The sequence below is a fragment of the Ursus arctos genome, unplaced genomic scaffold (genome assembly GCF_023065955.2).
Source record: "Ursus arctos isolate Adak ecotype North America unplaced genomic scaffold, UrsArc2.0 scaffold_14, whole genome shotgun sequence".
NCBI classification, from domain to species: Eukaryota; Metazoa; Chordata; class Mammalia; order Carnivora; family Ursidae; genus Ursus; species Ursus arctos.
The window spans coordinates 33,469,223-33,487,375 of NW_026622808.1; the positions used below are offsets into that span (position 1 = coordinate 33,469,223).

General features: G+C 57.2%; 3 protein-coding genes across 5 annotated transcripts; all 3 read right to left on the reverse strand.

Moving 5' to 3' along the window:
* Window positions 1–262: 262 nt before the first annotated feature.
* Window positions 263–3,205, reverse strand: TUSC2 (tumor suppressor 2, mitochondrial calcium regulator). Its single transcript, XM_026500912.4, has 3 exons — window positions 2,914–3,205; window positions 1,680–1,800; window positions 263–1,550 (listed from the first exon to the last, which is right to left on the reverse strand). The coding sequence occupies exons 1-3, from the start codon at window positions 3,057–3,059 to the stop codon at window positions 1,485–1,487; spliced, it is 333 nt and encodes a 110-aa protein (XP_026356697.1). The 5' UTR covers window positions 3,060–3,205; the 3' UTR covers window positions 263–1,484.
* An 874-nt stretch (window positions 3,206–4,079) lies between these two features.
* Window positions 4,080–12,792, reverse strand: RASSF1 (Ras association domain family member 1). 3 transcript variants are annotated; one of them, XM_026500914.4, is made up of 6 exons: window positions 12,513–12,792; window positions 10,622–10,728; window positions 6,401–6,505; window positions 5,921–6,218; window positions 5,690–5,805; window positions 4,080–5,031 (listed from the first exon to the last, which is right to left on the reverse strand). In XM_026500914.4, exons 1-6 carry the CDS (start codon window positions 12,760–12,762, stop codon window positions 4,885–4,887), a joined length of 1,023 nt encoding a protein of 340 aa, XP_026356699.1. In that variant the 5' UTR covers window positions 12,763–12,792; the 3' UTR covers window positions 4,080–4,884. The 3 variants fall into 3 exon arrangements, with proteins under 3 accessions (XP_026356699.1, XP_026356698.1, XP_057167717.1); XM_026500913.4 differs by lacking the exons at window positions 10,622–10,728; window positions 12,513–12,792 and adding an exon at window positions 9,910–10,558; XM_057311734.1 differs by lacking the exons at window positions 10,622–10,728; window positions 12,513–12,792 and adding an exon at window positions 9,910–10,018 and having other exon boundaries at window positions 6,401–6,536.
* A 293-nt stretch (window positions 12,793–13,085) lies between these two features.
* ZMYND10 (zinc finger MYND-type containing 10) lies at window positions 13,086–18,120 on the reverse strand. Its single transcript, XM_026500916.4, has 12 exons — window positions 17,056–18,120; window positions 16,679–16,787; window positions 15,672–15,788; window positions 15,499–15,552; window positions 15,242–15,379; window positions 15,055–15,143; window positions 14,864–14,964; window positions 14,348–14,520; window positions 13,987–14,112; window positions 13,783–13,904; window positions 13,546–13,671; window positions 13,086–13,458 (listed from the first exon to the last, which is right to left on the reverse strand). The coding sequence occupies exons 1-12, from the start codon at window positions 17,313–17,315 to the stop codon at window positions 13,383–13,385; spliced, it is 1,491 nt and encodes a 496-aa protein (XP_026356701.1). The 5' UTR covers window positions 17,316–18,120; the 3' UTR covers window positions 13,086–13,382.
* Window positions 18,121–18,153: the final 33 nt, after the last annotated feature.

The window sequence follows — 18,153 nt, forward strand, 5'->3', positions numbered from 1 at the left end:
ATGGGGCCAATCCCTAGTGAAGCACCCCAAAGCCTTCCAATTCCAGGGGTCCCCACCTATTAAACACAACAGAGGAGTGGCCTTCCATTCTGAGAGGCCCTGCAGTGAGGGCTGTGTGAATACACTGCCACCTGCTGGTCACAGCTGGGATGGCCACAAGCTGGGCTCAGGCTTACGCTGAGTCTTGATGATAACGATAGATGGGAGCCACCAGAGTGGCCCAGTCTAGACACTGGATGTCACAGCAGATGCCACTCTTGTATGCAGGGTCTACAAATAATTTTATTGAAACTAAACAAATAACACAACAGCCTTCTTAGATTGGGGGCCGCCCTTCCCAAGCCATTTCCCACACTCTTAAAAGCACAGAGCTTGCACAGAAAGGAATTAAAAAAAAAGTCATTTTGATGTAGAAATCAGACTCTGCCCCAACATCATGGACTAGACTATTTACAAACTTTCACATTTTAAGTATTCCTTTATGGTTGATCTCTCCTTTCTGTCTCTACCCAGGGGCTCCAGTACCTTCCACTGACTGATCCTGGGGGACGGGTATACTGTAGGGACAGGGGTGGTGGGCTCCTCACAGCTACTGGCACCAGCCCCAGCGGTGCTGTCCTTCACCAAAGGGTGGCAGATGGTCTCCTCCCTATGGCAGGGGTGTGTGTGTGTCGGGGGTGGGGGGGCTGGTACAAAGGCAAGGAGGATGAGACAAAGTAGGTGGGTTAGGGCAATTCCCCATAGGCACAGGCATCATAGCGCTTCCTGATCCTGTCTTATGCCCTCTCAGCCGGGGGTGTGTGTGGGGGGCAACAAGTAGTTGCAATGGGGAGGGATCAGTCCAGCCCTGGGTGGAGGGAGAATCCTCTCACACCAGTCCCATCTCCATTAACAGCCAGAAAACTGTCCATCCATCTGGGAGTGGGAACAGATGAGCAGGTAGGCAGGAAGAATCAGGCTTGCACTGCCCCCCACCTCTGTCCAACACAGGAGGAATCGAGGTAGCAAACGGCTGAAATGCTCCAACAAGGGGGTAAGGGAAATGAGGGAAAGGAAGTTCCCACTTGCATACAGCTCCCACAGCCCAGGGGCTGGAAGAAGGCAGACCTTGCTTGTAAAGTGCTGTAGCCCCTAGCAGGGCTGGGCCCTAGGCAAGCTTGGAAGAAAGCAGGCCAGGCAAGGGTGCAGGAACCAGGCATTCCTGACCAGCATATGCCCTGCCATGCTGCTTCTAGGGATTGCTGGGGAAGGTGGGCTGGTAACTCTGCCATTAGCCCTCGCCAGCTACCAGCCACCTCTTGTCCACATATAAACCAACACCCAACCAACACTGCAGGACTGCCCCGCTCACAGCTGAAGCTTCCAGGCCAATGCAGTTTATTCAGGGTTGTGGCCCCAGCTTAGGTTCCTTAATGGAAGCCACACCTTGAGCCTGGGGGTTTCTTGCTGGGGTAGGGAGTGCTTATGCCTGCCACTCCCCAGGCTCACACCTCATAGAGGATCACAGGAAAATCCACGTGGATGCGGGGAGGATCCAGCTTCACGATGCCCTGCCATGGAAACAGAGGCTAGTGAGGGCCAGCTCCTCCCCCAAGAGCCCCCACCATGACAGCAGACCACATGTGGGTCTACCTCCGCACACTCAACATAGGCTCTGTGACCACTGCCCGGCCCCTCACCTGAGGAATCAGGTTCTTATGCACCCGCCTCAACTTGGCCCGCTTCTGCCCGTTCTTGGTGACGATTGTCTCCTCGTAGAACTCGTGAGCCAGATCCCCATCCTCATCATAGAACATGGAGCTGTATGGAGAGAGAGAGAACGGGCTGGGCTGGAGCCCCACCCGGTCATGGCAAATGACCAGACTACAAGAAAGTGTGCCCACCTCCAAATGGGGAGGAACAACGTTGGTGGAGGGAAAAAGGATAATAATGCCTGAAGAATCCCTTGTTTAGGGCTTGGGGTCTACTAGAAGGAAATGGGGAGTGGGATGGTAGCCAGCTGTCAGTCTCCAAGAAGAGAGATCATATCAGAGCACATTGTCACGGCAGCCAAGGCCAGTTCTCATCACTGGTTTGTTCAGCAAAAGCAGCCATTCCAACATCAGGCCCTTGCCTTCATCCAGGACTTCTACTGTGGACAGCATGATGGCCTGGGCATGTGTCTCATTCCAGAAGATGCTGCTGGCCCTGGGCCAACCTGAGATGGCAGATGCCTGAGCTAGGAGGGAGTCTAAAGAGAAAAAGGTTGAATCCTCCCCACCCACCCCAGGTGGCTGGTGTAGCCAAACTACCACTGCTGGGTCTCCCTAGTATCTACAGCCAAATCTCCAGCATCACCTGAGTACAATTTCCCCTGGGCCCACCACGGGCATGCCAATATGGTGCTCCTGTCTGGACCCGTGGAAAGAGAAGGGAGGTTAGTGCTCCAGACCTGGAGAACATACCTGGGTGAGGGTCTTTTTACCCAGGTTCCATCTTCAACACTAGGGCCCAGTCCTACTTTCCTGGCTACTACCCTCAGAGGTCCAACCCCACCACGGTGGGGAACGGAAACAACCAAAAGAGAGTTAATTTTTCCCTTGGGAGAATTAGGGGAGAGGGAGGCTAGGAGCCTTCAACTTTCATGCTGGGCTGGAAGGGATGAAAGAAAGAAATCCTGAAGTCTCAGGGAGGCTTTATCTCAGCTTTACCGTGCAGAGGGCCTGCCCATGGACAAGCCTCAGACCCACTCTTCCCCTAGGGAGACCTTCAAAGCAGCCAGGTCGCCAGGAATCTACTGCTCTGCTTTCCCCACCCCTTGCTCTCACGGGGGCCCGAAACATGGGACGACTCCTGGCTCGGGCTGGAGCTCCCTGTGATGCGGAGGGCCCCGCCGCCCGCCTGTTCTCCCCGGGGCGGAATCCGCGTCCTTACCCGCGGCGCGTAAATACGAAGGGGGGCACGACTCGGCCTCGCGGCCGCACCAAAGCTTGCTCAGCGACTGCCGACTCCGGGCCGCCGCCCCCCGCCGCCGAGGCGAAGGGCCACAGGCCCCGAGCTTTGGAGCCGCTGGCGCCCATGTCAGGGCCGCCGGCGCATGGCGAGCCCCGTGGCCGCTTTGCTCTCACAGGGCCGTCGGCGCCGCCATGCCCTGCCTCTGCCTCCGCTCGCAGGTGCTGCCGCCGCCGCTGCCGCTGCCTTCCGCAGGCTCCGGGGTCTCCACGGAAACCTCACTTCCGCTTCCGCACGCTCCGAACGCTGCCTTCTCTGATTGGCTGCTTCTCTCGTCTGTCCGCGGGGTGGGACCAATAGACGCTCTCAGAAGCTAGGCATCCCGGCAGGCACCGCGAAACGTCAGGTCCCAGCAGGCCACGCTCTCCCCAGCTGGGACATCTCCCACCCAGTGAAGAGGAGGCTGTGTTCTCCAGCTTTCTTCATGTGTGGCGTCTCCGACCTTCCCGACTCCTAGAAGTCAGGTCCAGCGGACCTGCCCAACCACCAGGTTCCCCGCAACCAGAACTTTAGGGCTGCTCCAGGTCAGCCGCGCATTGCCCGCCTGGCCTCATTTTATTTCCACATTTTATTTCAACACACTGTTGCATGTAGAGAAGAAACCAAACCTAAAGAAAATTAAGTAATTGAACAAATGTATAGCTACGTTCAGTCTGAAGAACTTTGGATTCAGTGTTCCTTCCAAACCCACTAGAAGGCATGCTTCACGAAGGCAAGAATTAACAGCTGGACCTTCAGTGCCATGAGCAGTGTCTGGTCCTGGTCCACAGCAGTAGCTCAGCAAGTATTTGGTGAAAACGCCTCCCACAGCTTGGGGTTTGTGTGTGTGTGTCTTGCCTGTACCACGACCTGAGCCTCCCACAGCTTGGGGTGTGTGTTGGGAGGGGTGTGGGTTCCCTAAATTCTAGATTATATTCTTGCCTGTACCACGACCTGAGCCCCATGGTGCTGCATGATGACAGTGCATATTTGTACCCCACATCCTTCACAAACTGGTCACATGGTGCTCTGTGAGCCTGTCCATCACCCTTGGCAGCCACTGGCATGAGGACAAATTTGGTTGAGGGCGCATAATAGAGTTCAAAAGCAGAATTCTTAAATCTTTATTCAGCCAATTCTCTCAGGCCCCAGGCCCTGATGATGACTGTCACCCCCACCCCCTTCCCCACAGGAGGCATGCAGCTGAGGCCACAGAATATTACATACATTCGCACACATCATCAAAAATAACTGAGGGAAAGACCCTCACTTTGATTGGCAAACAAGGCACAGACCTGGACCAGCGCCCACACTCACACAGACCCTGGCCTAGGGACATCCTCCTTGGAGGAGGAACTGAGGCACTGTTGCTGCACCACGAGCCAGCATTCCCTGACCCTAGTGTGTGTGAGGAGTCAGAAGCCACTGTAGAGGGAAACCTAGACTCTTCCCCCACACCTGCCTTATCTTGAACACCTGCCCCTGGATCCAACTGTTCTGAAACCCCATCCAAGACCCAAAACATACGACTTTTCCCCATAGGTGAGGGCCCTTATCCCTGCAAACATGACCCTATTCTGTTTGTAGGGTCTCCCAAGATTCTGGTATCTGAGACATGAATTAAGGAGACTTAATTCTGCTCTATCCCTGCTGCAAGACTGGAGCAGCTTCTTGGGGCAACCCTGGCCCACCATGATTCACTACACGAAGGGCAGAAGGGTACAGAGCCATGCTCTGCTACACCTGTGGGTGGACACAGGGGGCCAGCTCCTTTGCTGTTCTCTGGGCTCATTCCCCCAGTAAGAGACGACCTCCATGCACACTCATTCTTCAGGCCACATGGGCCCTGTCACACTCACACGGCACGCCCTCGGCGCTGCCTACTCTCCTCCTTTCACCCAGGGGTACAAGAGGTCACCCCAGGGGGCAGGCGTGCAGGGCCTCCTGGATCTTCTGACGGCAATAGGAGTACTTTTGCAGGATCTGGCGGAGGTGTTCCTCTTCCTCCCGTTGTAGGATGCGCAGGAAGTTGTGTAGTTCAGGCATGCTAAAGGCATCCCACTGCAGGTGGAGAGGAGGGAAACAGGCTGTAGCAGGCATGGCCAAACCAGCAGGCCCTCCCCAACGAAAAGCAGCAGTCATGTCACACAGCTAGGATGGGGCTTTCCAATGTTAGGCATTTGCCTGAAGGGCCCATGCTAGGATTCTTGACAATAGTCTGTATAGAAGATGGGCCCCATAAAGTAGGGCAGTCACCTCGAAGACAGGCAACCAAACCAGATGTTCCCCAGTTACTTGTGGACAGGTTATGCCCACACTCTGAGTTTAATACTACTCCACAGACCCAAGGCTTTGAAGCCAGAAAGCTTCCAGGTAAAAAGTCCTAATGTCTGAACGTGAGCCTCTCTAACAATGTGGGCACTTCTATGTGCTTTGATCTGGCTTGGAATCACCACGCTATCAGATGGATTCCTGATCTCCTGAGGACATTCCCCAATAGAAAAGGACAGACAATTCTTCCTGGCATTTTGGGACAGGGCCGTGACCTTGGCTTGCGTGGCCTGGAAGACTTCACTGTAGCTACAAGGTTCACATACTCCTGAAGAGGCTTTGCAGGGCTTTTTCTCCAGCCCTATTCCTCCTTCCAACTTTACTGCAGCTGTGATCCACTAGCCTTGACCAGTGACAACCAAGTAGCAAAAGAGGGCTATGTACTCACATTCACCTCCCCAGAGTCATTCTCCTTGAGGACAAAGCTTAGGGCCTTCTCGCTGGGCCCTGCAAGGAGTCGCAGCCGCAGGGGCTGCTCATCATCCGACAGCTTCCGGAGGTACACTGAGGGCCAGGGAGGGAGAAGAAAGTATTTGATTAGAGTCAGGCCCAGCCCACTTAGTTCCTTACACATGGTGCATGCATATAATCCTCATACACGGTGGGGTGGGAAGCCCACCTTGGCCATGGCGTTCAGCCCGCTCAAAGAGTGCAAACTTGCGGGGGTCGTCCACCACCAAGAATTTGCGAAGTAGGGCCTCAATGACCTCACGTGCCCGCGTGCGTGACAACACATGCAGGTGCTTGACAGCATCCTTGGGCAGGTAGAAGGAGGTCCGGCGCTTCACAGCTGTGCCCCGCCCTGGGCCCCGCCTGGCATCCTGCAAGGAGGGTGGCTTCTTGCTGGAAGGCACTGAGACAGGACGCACCAGCTTCAGCTGAACTTTGATGAAGCCTGTGTAGGAGCCATCCTTGTTCTGAAGAGGAGAAACCAAACCATGACTACGTTCCAGGTGAGATGGAACAGATTTGGACACTGCTAGTCCACTTGGGGCTAGGCTAGGTGTGAATATATCACTGCTTAGGCCCACCCAAGAATACCTGACTGTGACCTTAGCTGTAGCCTCTCCACACCCCCTTCCCCAGGCTGTCAACTCACCAGGCTCATGAAGAGGTTGCTGTTGATCTGGCTATTGTACTCCTTGATCTTCTGTTCAACCTCAGCCTGAGAAAGGTCAGGTGTCTCCCACTCCACAGGCTCGTCCTGAAAGATGGGCCAGCATGGACATAGGGCCCTAAAAGAACCCATCCCACTGTAATGCATGTCACAGACGGGGAGGGGAGTCTGGGTGGGCCACTTTGCAAAACAGCCTCTGGGGCAGCCTTTGGAAACTGACTACAAAGTCCCGATGGGAAGAACCCACCACTGCTCCTGGGTTTGAATGCAATGGGTGGGCACAGCAAAGGCAGAGTCATTTGGCTTCTTTATGCTGCTACAGGGGGCCTCCTCAGCCCTGGGTGAGGCCCTATGGATACTTTAAAACCAAGACAACTGAAGATACAAAGTCAGAAGCCAGGAAAAGATGTGGGATTCTTATTGACAGTAAAAGCACCTTTCAACTACACAGACTGATTCCAGCACCCTGGTGTGGTCAGGGGTGTCCTGGAGAAGGGAGACCACTTTGCCACTCTGCCCCAGCAAAGGGCCATGACCACAGGGTGAGAGGTGGACTGGTGCACACCAGGAGCCCAGCCAGCTATTGGTATGAGGGTAAGGGCAACCTCTACAATGTTAACACCCTCTGGTGAGGGATTTGGGGCCAGCCCTGTATGTCTCACACATAGGGAGGAAACCACAGTGACATGCCATTTGATCTTGACCCAAGCTGCACAGAAGGCAGCTTCAGGCCAGGCTCCAATGTGCCTCCTGGTAGAGCCGGTCCCACAAGTGCCAAACAGGTAGGCTTCTGCATCTCCTCCCTCCTATCTGGACATTTAGCCCAAAGATTTTTTGTTCTAACACTCAGCCCATGCCCCGCTCCTCCAGGGGCTGGATTTTTGTTGGAAGGGTGGAGTATGGACCAGGGCAGCCAGAGCTCTGAATTAACAGTTTTCTATCAAACTCCCTGGTTCCATTGCATCAGCCTTACTTCCTGTTGACGTCAGGCCCTGGTTGGAATGGGAGTGTCACAGACACAGCTGAGATCACTGCTGACCGATGCTTTGTCCCACGGGAATTCTTACCAGCTGGTCTCCTGCAGAATAACCTGTGTCCAGCTCTGAGCCCAGGAGAGGCAGGCTTCTCCCTGACTGCCGCTTTGGAGCCCCTATGCTTAAACCAACTGATGGGGATGAATAGGGAGGACAGATGAGAGGGTAGGGTGCTCTTCACCTAAACAGCTTTTTAGCAGTATGCTCTTCACCTAGAACCTGCCAGTGAGTATGTGGCACTGAAGACTGAGGTTGGGGCCTCACAGAGAAAAGGTATTGGGGGAGGGGTGGGAACTGAAGACTGTTTGCTCCCCCAAGTTCAAAAAAATCTCCTGGACGGAGGAGAGCACTAAGAAGTGAAAACTCCAGCAGAAATCTTACTGGGGGCAGGGAGAAACCCTCCAAGACTAGTAAAGAACAAATGGTGTGGACCCTGGAAAATGGGAGATCTGATGGGTAAAATGAAGGATGGAGCCTGGGAATAAAGGGTGGATGTGTTTGTTCAGGCCCAAGGAGAGGGCTTAGGACAGGAAGGAGTGACCCGATAGGAAGGAGAACCAAGAGTGCTACGGGACAGGAGGAAAACTGAGCAAACCCTAGTACCGGGGCAAGAAGGAAGAGAATGCTATTTATAGAACGGTGGGCATGGAGATGGCACCAACTTATTTCCCTTCCTTGTGATGGTTCTGAGCTCCAGTATGAGGATGAGAATGCTTGCTCCTTCCTCATCCCTTCCCCAGTCACCGAGGAGCCCGGGACTGGGGTGCCGTGATGCAGTGATCTATGTTTCAGTCTCTTCCCCTCTCCAGGTGAACCTCCCTTAGGGTTTTTCCCCCCCTCCCTTACTATCTTTACCCATAAAACAAGGGACTTGGACTGGAGGAATGGCACTGTCCTGCCAGGATTCTAAAAGAAAAGAAAAGTTTCTTTTTCCGCTTCCAAAGCTTCCGGCTGGAGGATTCCAACAGCCATCCCAGAAGTGTGCACAGCAGGACCATGGAATTTCCCTTCTTCTGCACTACAGTGACCCACCCTCCACTGTCCATAGTGACTGATGGTTGGGGTTTTTTTTTTTTTTTTTAAGATTTCATTTATTTATTTGAGAGAGAGAAGGAGAGAGAGCGAGCTTGAGATGGGGGAGGGTCAGAGGGAGAAGCAGAATCCGTGCTGAGCAGGGACCCCAACGTGGGACTTGATCCTCGGACTCCAGGATCATGGCCTGAGCCGAAGGCAGTCACTTAACCAACTGAGCCACCCAGACGCCCCTGATGGTTTTTATTTTACATACAACTGGGGACTCCCCAGCCTCCTTTTCAATTGGTTAGTGTCTTGTGGTTTTCTCACTATTCCACAATGGAAAATGGCTCAAGCCTGAGTGACAGACGGTCCCAGGGATCCACACTCAAACCTTGCACCCAAGCTCTGGGCTGAACTTTAGAGTAAAATTTAAACAGTATAAAATTTTTATCTAAAGAATCACCCACAAATCCCTCTCCGTGGCTGACGTAAGGAATTCTGTCCCAAGAATTATTCTGAGCTTCACGGTCCCCATCTCTCTTTCCTGATGCTCTGTCCAGGGTGATCCCCTGAGGTGTACCAGCTCCAAAACAGTTACCTGAGCTTGGTGGTCACACTCATGGCACACAGCACAGAGGTTTCTGATAATGGGGACACCTAGGAGACTCAGAGAGGAATAGCGGCTACAGCACCCCATCTTATAGTCCTGGACTAGTAACCCCTCTCTCTCTTGACCCCTCCTCAGGGCTTCATACAATCTAGCCTGCTTCACCTCCTGTGGATAAAATGCTCCTGTTTGCTTACAGTCCAGAACTAGGCTTCCTTCCCATCTATTCCTGAATATCCTTCCTACAGGTCCTACGAGTTTTAGTACATGTGCTGCCAAAGCGAGCACTCCAACCAGGTCCACTCCAGAATCCTCCACATTCCAGAAGCCGGTGGCAGGCCAGGACTGGTAAGAGGTGGGGACTCAACTGGCTCCGTCCAGGAGTGCATATGGAGGGGCCCGAAACTTCCTCCTAAATACACTTCCCAGTTCCCGGCGAGGACACCTCCCTTTCCACTTCCTCCCAACCCCTCCTCGCCCCCGTTCCCCCGGAGAGGAGGTGGGAGCGTCCGAACGCGGAAATCTAGGTGCTCGTCCAGACTGCGCAGTCGGCTTTAGTCATAGGTGGATCATGCCCGTCCCGGGTCTACCCCAAGCCACGTAGCTGCTTCCCCTGGTTCAACCGGTCTGTGACAGAGACAACAAGGCCTCGGCACCCGGCACCGAGGCGCTGAGAGCCCCGCACACGGTTTCGCGGGCTGGCCCCGGGCCGGTACGGAATCCCCACTGACGGAAGAGCGGCTCTGCCCACAAACTCGAGCCGGCAACTTAGCGAGAAGGGGCAGGGTCCCAGCGACTGTTACCGGCCCGCCACCCCAAACCCCGGCCCCCACCTGGTCCCGACGCGGCCTGCGCGCCAGTGAGGTACGCGCCGTGAAGTACTGCTCGAGCTCCGAGTCTGAGTCCTCCTGGCTGCAGTAGCCACTGCTTGTTGTGCTGCTCCAGGTCATCTCGAAAGAAGGCGTCCCCGCATCCGCCTCGCCCATCGCCGCGCCCGCCCGCCAGCTCCCCGAGTCCCGTGCGCCCGTAGTCTCCAACCACCGCCCCAGGCGCGTGTGCGCGTGCGCCGGGATCGGAGTTCGCGCGGCAACCGTTAACACTGAAACGTAGGCAGCCTGGATCTGGCCCTCGTCTCATTGGGGGAGGAACCTCGAAGGGCGGGTTCCTACACGCCCCGCCTCCAGGGATGACCTCATAGCCCAGGCAGCTCAGCTCGGCTCCGCCTCGCAGACCCCACCTCTCTCGCGGAACAAGTCGGAGCGTGTGCGCATGTGCACCAGCGTGGCCGCAAGACCGGATGCGGATGCGGGAAAGTGCGGAAATTGCGCGGGCGCGGAGCCTGGGCGATTCCGGGCAGTCCGCGCGGAGTCGGCATCCGCGATACCCCTTCGAGCTCGCGCGCAGAATTAGCTTCTCTGTCGCGGGAAACCCGCTGTTAAAGCGCTCATAGCGCGTAACGCCGGGCGGCCCTAAGCAACTCCTGCAATGTGGCCGGCTGGTCTGCGCGCCTTTTCTGTACCCTCCCCACCCCCGCCCCGCGCTCACCACGTTTGTGTCCAGCTCCAGCGCAGGTTCCCAGCCCAGGTCCCGGGGCCCGCAGCAGTCCAGGCAGACAAGGGCGCGGCAACGGTAGTGGCATGTGAACTTGCAATCTGCAGAGAGGCCGGGCCGTGAGGCGGAGGAGCCCCAGCGACAGTTCAGAGCAGTATTCCGGTCATGGAAGGGAACCCCCGGGATGAAGGCCGTTGCCCGCCAGGCTCTGGCATGACCGGCCTTATCTTTAGGTCTCGTTACCCCCGGCTGCTACACAGATTCTAGTGTTGGTCCCCCGACGTCTGGAAACTGGCGGGAAGGCCTCAGGCGGTTAGGGATCCAGGCCTGTTGAACAGCTGGAACTCTAGCACCGAGCGCAGAACTTCCCCCTTCCTCATTGTCACCCCCGCGTATTTAATTGAAGGGCAAAAAACAAAAAAGCCTTTAACCCTTGTCCCCCTCCAGCTGTCTCTACATCCCTCGCACCAAAACTTGTCAACATTCGTCTGCATACACTCTAATTCCTCACCTTCACTCTCTCCTTTACCCATTCCAGTCAGGCTTGCCCCTCCCTCCAGGAAACTGGTTAGGGTCCTCAGCAACCTGTGCACGGTCGAATGCCAGGTCCGTTCCCCATGCTTACCCCTACAGCATCGTTTGATGCTTCCTCTCCTTGGTTTCCAGAGCTCCCTACTACCCCGGTTTTCCTCCAGTTCCCTGCAGCTCTTGGTAAGTTCCTTTGGTTCTGTCTCAACTCCCAAATCTAATGGACAGTGTCTGAGGCTCAGTCCTGATCACTGCCCTGCTCTGTGTACACTTACCAACCCCAGATCCAAGCCCCCTCCCCACCAGAGCTCCTCATCTCAGGAAAAATTGCTACTCTCTCAGTTTGAGGTAAAAAGAAAAAAAAAAAAACAAAACAAACCCAAATCACCCTTGATTCCTCTCTTCTCTTTGCTTCTGACACACACCCAAATTGTCCTGTATTTCATCTCTGTGTCCACTTTATTTCTCCTTGGGAACACTGCAATGTCCCAGTCCTTGCTCATAGTTGGTATTCTGTCACAACCCTGGTGTTTCAGGATGGAGTCTTGTACTGGATGAGAGGGTCTCCATGCCTACGCAGGCCTGGGACACCCCTAAATCCTTAAATGGGCCAGAGCAGTGACTCTCAGCTCTCAATTCCAGGCTGCCTACTGGAATGATTTTTCCCCCCAATTGCTGATACACTCCCAGTGATTGATTCAACAGGTCTGAAGTCCAGGCATTGGGGTTTGGAGGGCTGTATAATCCCAACCGATTCTAGCTGGTGTATATAGCCAGTGGGGCAGCAACCTCTGCTTGCTGGTGATTCCTGGGAAGGCAGAAGGACACTGTTGTGTGGTTGTTTCATGTTTTAGCACCTAGTTGGCTGGGCCTGCAATAGGTATTTGCTCAACAAAATTCCAGCTTGCAGAGGGCCCACCCAAGGTACTTTTCCCCTGCCCCTCTCCCATAGGGGGGAAAATTCCCCTCATCCCAGAGGTTCTGGTGGCGGACACAGTGAGTGAGTCTTTGGGAAGGGGTGGGCCTGGGAACAGGGACTTAGATTGGTCGAAACACAGGCTTTCTCAGGAAGAACCAAGACACTTTAAAGATAAAAACCTTGAAATCAGCACCTTATTCATAGGCAGCTGCTTCTGCGCAACTGTGTCCCTGATGCGCAACTGTGTCCCTGATAGGACAAGGATATACACCATCTACCTGCCTGCACTCTCTTAAACGATGGGGCAAAGGTAATGGGCCTGGCCCGCGGGAACCGACCCTGCCGACCGACCCCCTCCTTTGCGACTTGATACGCAGCGACGGCGCTGCATCTTGGCCGCCCGTTTCGCTCTCGCCAGCGCGCGGGGCTGCTACTCACGCGCGCACTGCAGTCCCTTGCGCACGACGCCCCAGATGAAGTCGCCGCAGAGGTCGCACCACGTGTGCGTGGCGGGCCCCGCGGGCTGGAAGTGGTGGCCGCGCCCCGCGACCAGCTGCCGTGCCGGATTGCGCGCGGTGCCCGGCGCGATGCGCAGCGCGTTCGCGCGCTCCAGCCGGGTGCGGCCCGGGCCGGCGCGCCGTGCGGGTTCCAGTTCCCTCAGTTCAATGAGCTCAGGTTCCGTGGACATGGTCGGGTCGGGCCCGGACTGGCGCCGGCTCTGGGCGCGAGCGAGCGCGGGGCGGGCGGGGCCGCGGGGCGGACCGCGATGCGGCGCCGCCCCCGGGATCCAGGCAGGGCGGCGGGAGAGAGCCGGGGTGAGCGGCGCAGTGCAAACCTGGGCGCCCGGACTGTGTCAGCCCGCAGGCGGAGTGGGGTGGCGGGGGCGTGGGGTGGGGGGCCCTCTCTCAGAGTCCCGCCCTCCCTTTCCTTTTCTCCCTGCATCCTGGGAGCACCCCTTCTGCTGAAGATGATGACGGCAACCACCGCGAAGGGCCACTCGGAGACAGGCTGTTTCTAGAGGCCAGCTTTACTGTGCTAGAGGAACAGGGTCCCCACATCCGGCCCTTGTCTTTGCCCCCGCCTAGGCCTCCAGCTTGCTGAGGCAGCGCCCTCAGCCTACCCACTGGGTAGGGCAGGAAGCGGGGAGCGCTTTGCTGGGGAAGATGGGTCAGCAGCTCTCTGTGCTCGAGGTGCTCACCACCTGGGAGGCTGGGGCTCTGGCAGAGGCTAGGCTGAGATCCTGAGGTTCAACGGCACACCCTGGGTGGGTTGTATGGCCTGGGTGGTGGGCCCCAGCAGCTGCAGCCTTCACTTGGCCCTGTCACCTTGGGCTGCCGAGACACAAGCCTTCCCATGCTTCTCCCAGTGCTTGACTTGGCACTCCCTGCAGGCAGGGGGGCTGGTGAGCATGCAGGGCTTGTGGAGGTACGGAAGTGGAGCTTAGGGGTTCACGGCCCTAGGATACCCTCACCTGCAGCAATACCATTCATTCTGGCACCGAGAGCAGCGTTTGGAGGCCTCCGCACTGCAGAAGGCACAGCGGGGCCGCTCTGGAGTCACTGCCTCGAGGACGTCCAGCCTGTAGGTCTCCGCCCATCTAGGAAAGAGGTCAGGAGAGCCGGGCTGGGCCTGGCCGGTGGGGACACAAGAGCAGCCCTGCCTGTGTCCATGCCTTCTACATCCCTTCTGCCCACTCAGCCGGCCTCACCTTCGTGCCTGCAGCCGCAGGTCCTGCTCCGAGGGGCTGAATATGTGCCTCAGCTGGTGCTTGGCGATGGCCTGCCACTTGCCTCTGTTCTCTCTCTCTAGCCGCTCCCAGATTTCTGGGATCTGAGGGAGAGAAGTGGAAAGCGTCGGGGAGGAGCTGGCAAAGGGGGCAGTCGTCCTGAGCAACCGACTTCCTAGTACCTACCTGTTCCAGTACCAGGTCCTTCTTAGGGGGCTGGGTTTCGGTCAGGGCCAGGTGGGCCAGGAAGCCCTGCAGGTCTGCCAGGTTGGGCAGCTGGTCGAGCAGTGTGTCTGTGAGGAAGGCCCGAAGCTGCAAGGGAGTCCAGGGAAGGCCAGTGTGACATGCTGCCGACCAGAGAGGGCCTGCGCTGGGCTGGGCTGGCTGGGCTGAGGTGCCTGTGGGGACCATGTCCCCCTAGCTGCTGCAACACCTGAGGTTCAGGAGCTAGAAAGAGGACTGGGGCTGAGGCGGGTGGGCTGTGCTAGACAGCAGGGCTGGGATGGGGGTGGGGTGGGGTGGCGCTGGTGCAGGAGGAGTTCCCCACCTTGAGGAGCTGTCCCTTGGCAAAGCTGGTGAGGCAGTAGCGGGCCCGGGCTTCGGGGCTTAGTAGCAGGTTGTACAGAGCGATCCACACCTGCCCGTCCAACTTGCTCAGCTTTTGCTGCTCTGAGGGGGCCACTGTCTGCCAACGGCCACCCTCAAATTGCTGCAGCTTGCCTGGGGAGAGGAGCCAGCACGCAGGAGCAGCTGTTGCGCACTCTCTGAGTAGGCCCACTGCAGCTGCACGGGCTGGGGTACAGGCCACAGCACAGGCGCAGGACTTGCCCAGGCTGGGGTGCTGCTTGCTCCAGAACTGGGGGAGTCCTTAGTAGTGGGCACACAGGCCTTGCCTGCTGCAGAGCCCAGGTCCAAGCCCATCTTGCGTGAGGCATCCCGGGATCCTCTATGAGCTAGCGGGCAGAGTTTGTCTGCCGGTGTGCAAGCTGCCCGTCCCCAACAATCCTGGAGGGTGTCCGGGAAGCAGTGAGCTGGGGCTTGGGCAGGTGCGGGAAGGACTTACCTCCTTCCTGCCGGCTCCAGGGACTGCGTTCCAGCAGTTCCACCAGGAGGCAAGGCAAGTTGTGGGTACTGAGCATGCGGTTCAAGGTGCTCAAGGAAAGGCTAGGGGTGGTGGTGGAGAGGATGAGCAGAGGCCACAGGCCTGGGCTCCCAGTCCTCACTGCGGGTCCCAGGCCTGGTAGGACTGCTCACCTGTCCACACAGTCTGTGATGTAGCGCAGCACCGAGAGGGCCTTCAGTGCGATCTCGAACTCCATGCGCTCTGCCTGCTTCTGCAGCTCCTGGGGGGGCACGGTGCTCAAGCTGGGCCACCCCTGCCTCCTCAGGCCTCAAGAGGGCCTGGTCTACCCATTGGCAGCTCCAGGGAACCTCAGCCTACCTGTATGGGGGTGCCATACTGGGACTCCTCCTCCTCAGGAGGGCTACCACAGCCACTCCGGGCCACCAACAGAGTCAGCTTTCGGTGGCAGTAGTCTACCAGGTCCAAGACAGCGTCCTCGGCTGACTCACACACCTCCTGAGGCAGACAGAGGGGAAAGATTCTGTCTCTGATGCTCTCCCCACACAGGCGCAGCCCCCCTTCCCTGTCAGGCCCTCGCCTGGGGCAACACCTGGTGGGTCGGGCTGATGCCTCACCTTGTGGAAGAACACTGTCTCCAGGAGGTTGACGATGGAGGCCTCGTGGTGTACCTGTCAGATAAAAGGAGAGGGCCCGGAGCTGCTGAAGGAAGGATGGGATTACCAGCTCTCTTCTCGAATCCAGAGCCCTCTGAAGGCACGGGCAGGGCATGACCAGGGGCCCAGCTCACCACCATGTATATGGGGAAAGTGTTCTGGGGCTTGAAGTCCTCCAGTCTGCACAGCACAGGGAACACCCTCTGCTTCCACATCTCCACTGCAATCAGCTCCTCCACCAGCGTGGGGATCTTGAGGGGGAGGGGAAAGGATAGGGATGAAGCAGGCCTACCTTGGCCTGGCAACCCATCCAGCCCTGCCTGACTCTCCTCAAATTCCCCTGGGCCCCTAGATTCTCTTCATAGGCACCTTCCCAACCTCTCTCCTGCACCTTAGACCTTCATTTCCAGCTGCCTTCAATGCTCTGTGGGGACATTCCCCATGCTTCCTGTAACTGGCTCTTGCCTTGTCCCTAGGCTGCCTGGCTCCCCCCTACGCCTACACCCTTGTTTCCTCTGTCCCCATCTGGGCTGGCTCTCCTGCCCATGCCCTCCCTCTTGTCCCTGTCCTCTGGCCTTCCAAGTTTCTCATGTGCCTTGACCTCACCCTTACACAGGGCCCTGCACAATTTCCTAGTCCTTGCCCACCCTCCAGTAGGGGACTCCACCTTTTCTTTGCAAACGGATGCTTTTGTCGTGATATCTCAAGTTATTTATTTGAGCCACCTCCTGGCTCATATTCCAGCAGGGCTGATCCTGGTTTCTCTCTCCTCTCTCAATTTAGGAAGGCTGCCTCCTTCCATGCCAAAGTCCCACCCCCACTTCAGCGAGGGCCCCCTCTGGCCTGACAGTCTATTCAAGGATGTCTTTAGAACATGGGCCCTCCCCTCACAGCCTAGGCTGTTGTATGATGCACGACTATCTTCCAAATCAACCCATGACTCACACTAGGCCTGGTGTGCTAGGGTCCTGTCCAAAGGGGTGCAAAATCAAATCAGTAGCAAACTCCTCTCTTTTCCCTTGGGGAAGAAAAGTGTACCACCCAGAGGGAAGTGAAGGCACCCGAGGTGCTCCTGAGAGGTAAGAGTGGTGGGGTGGGCGGTGGTGGGAAGGCAGGAACCCGGCCTGTGACCCCAGCATACCTTCCCATGGGTGACCAGCAGCTCCTGAATGGGCTCACCCTGGCTGGCTGTAGCATCAAGGATAGCCTGCATGTTCAGCTTCTCCAGGTTCTCATGCTGCTGGTTCCACCTGCCCCAGAGAGTGGGGGTGTACGTGCATTCGGGTGCACATGTGTGCAGTAGGAGTGGGGTGTGGGCTGGGTCCTATTGAAGCCTAACCTGATCCTGAGGGGCCAGAGGGGGCTCAGGACCATATACTCCCTAACTCCGAGAGCTTTGTCTCCTTGCCTGGGGGCTCCTTCACACTGGGCATCCTCTCCCCCGTGTCAGGCCCATACTCCTCCGTTCAAGGACTCTGACCCCGTGACTCGGCCTGACCCTTGGATCCGGCGCCTCACCCTCCGGAGCCCATCTCGCGCAGCGGAAAGCTGCGCAGCCCCCGCACCAGCACGTCAGCCTCCCCTGGAAGCAGCAGCTCCAGGTCGCCCATGTCGTGGCCGCAGACAGAGAGCAGGAAGGTGGGGTTCAGCTGACCCCGGACAGCAGCCGGCGCTGAGGTGGGGGTGCTGAAACTCTCTGCGACGAAGGTCTCCCGCGGGGCCCGGGTCTGGACACAGCGGTTGCCCAGCGGTTGCGGCGCGTGGGTCGTCGCCGTCATGGAAACGGTTAGCTCGGCGCCTGCGCAGTGAGGCCCGCAAGGCTCCGGCCCCGCCCCCGGCCGCCTCGCCTTCCTGCCTTCCAACCCTTTTTGGACTCCCAGAACTTTCTCCTTCACCTCCGACTGCGGCTCATGGGTCTGCCCCGAAGGCCAGACTCCCGTGGCCTAGGCTCCCTCCTCGGACGTCAAGTCGACCCGCACGGGGATAGGGTCACCCTGCTCCTACCAGCTCTTCCTGCAGCGGCTCCACCTCGGCCATATGGACGCTCCACTCCGTGGCTTCCTCGCCCTAGTATGCCTCGCGCTGGGCTCCACCTGTTGGCTCTACCCCCCAAAGTACTGCGCAGGGCCCACTTCTCTCCATCCTAGCCTAGCAGGCTGCCATCTCCTCTCATGAGGTAACTGCTCTAGTCTTTTTCTGGGTGACTCTATGGCTGCCTCCGGCCCTCGAAATAGTATGTCCAAAGCAGCTTACCAGGGACTCTGCGGTATCAGGCTCTTGGCCCCTCAGTACCTGGGTACTTCATTTCTTGCCTCTCTCCCCATTGCCTCCTATGTTCCAGCCTCGTGGGCCTCTCTTGGGTTTCACGGATCCTAAAGCTGTTTTTGCTTTAGGGCTTCTGCACCTGTTCCCTCTGCCTGGAATACTCTTCCTTAGTTCGTCACCTCAGCGAGGCCTTCCTTGCCCATTTAATCCAGAACAGCCGCAGCTCCCACCCCAAGTCATTCTTCATCACAGCTTCCTGATTGTTTTTCTGGCTGTTTACTTCAATTAGTAATTAACGTGCACCTTTACTTGTCCATAGTCAGTCCTGCCCACCAGATGGCGCACCAGGGC

Excerpts from the sequence above, each read along its gene's own strand:
- TUSC2 (XM_026500912.4), bottom strand. The coding sequence starts at position 3,059 with ATGGGCGCCAGCGGCTCCAAAGCTCGGGGCCTGTGGCCCTTCGCCTCG. Across the intron at positions 1,801-2,913 it reads TTCGTATTTACGCGCCGCGG|CTCCATGTTCTATGATGAGG; the intron begins GTAAGGACGCGG and ends CTCTCCATACAG. Across the intron at positions 1,551-1,679 it reads ATAAGAACCTGATTCCTCAG|GGCATCGTGAAGCTGGATCC; the intron begins GTGAGGGGCCGG and ends TTTCCATGGCAG.
- RASSF1 (XM_026500914.4), bottom strand. The coding sequence starts at position 12,762 with ATGTCCACGGAACCTGAGCTCATTGAACTGAGGGAACTGGAACCCGCA. Across the intron at positions 10,729-12,512 it reads CAAGGGACTGCAGTGCGCGC|ATTGCAAGTTCACATGCCAC; the intron begins GTGAGTAGCAGC and ends GCCTCTCTGCAG. Across the intron at positions 6,219-6,400 it reads GCAACCTCTTCATGAGCCTG|AACAAGGATGGCTCCTACAC; the intron begins GTGAGTTGACAG and ends TCTCCTCTTCAG.
- ZMYND10 (XM_026500916.4), bottom strand. The coding sequence starts at position 17,315 with ATGACGGCGACGACCCACGCGCCGCAACCGCTGGGCAACCGCTGTGTC. Across the intron at positions 15,553-15,671 it reads CTTTCCCCATATACATGGTG|GTACACCACGAGGCCTCCAT; the intron begins GTGAGCTGGGCC and ends TTTATCTGACAG. Across the intron at positions 13,905-13,986 it reads AGGACCTGGTACTGGAACAG|ATCCCAGAAATCTGGGAGCG; the intron begins GTAGGTACTAGG and ends TCTCTCCCTCAG.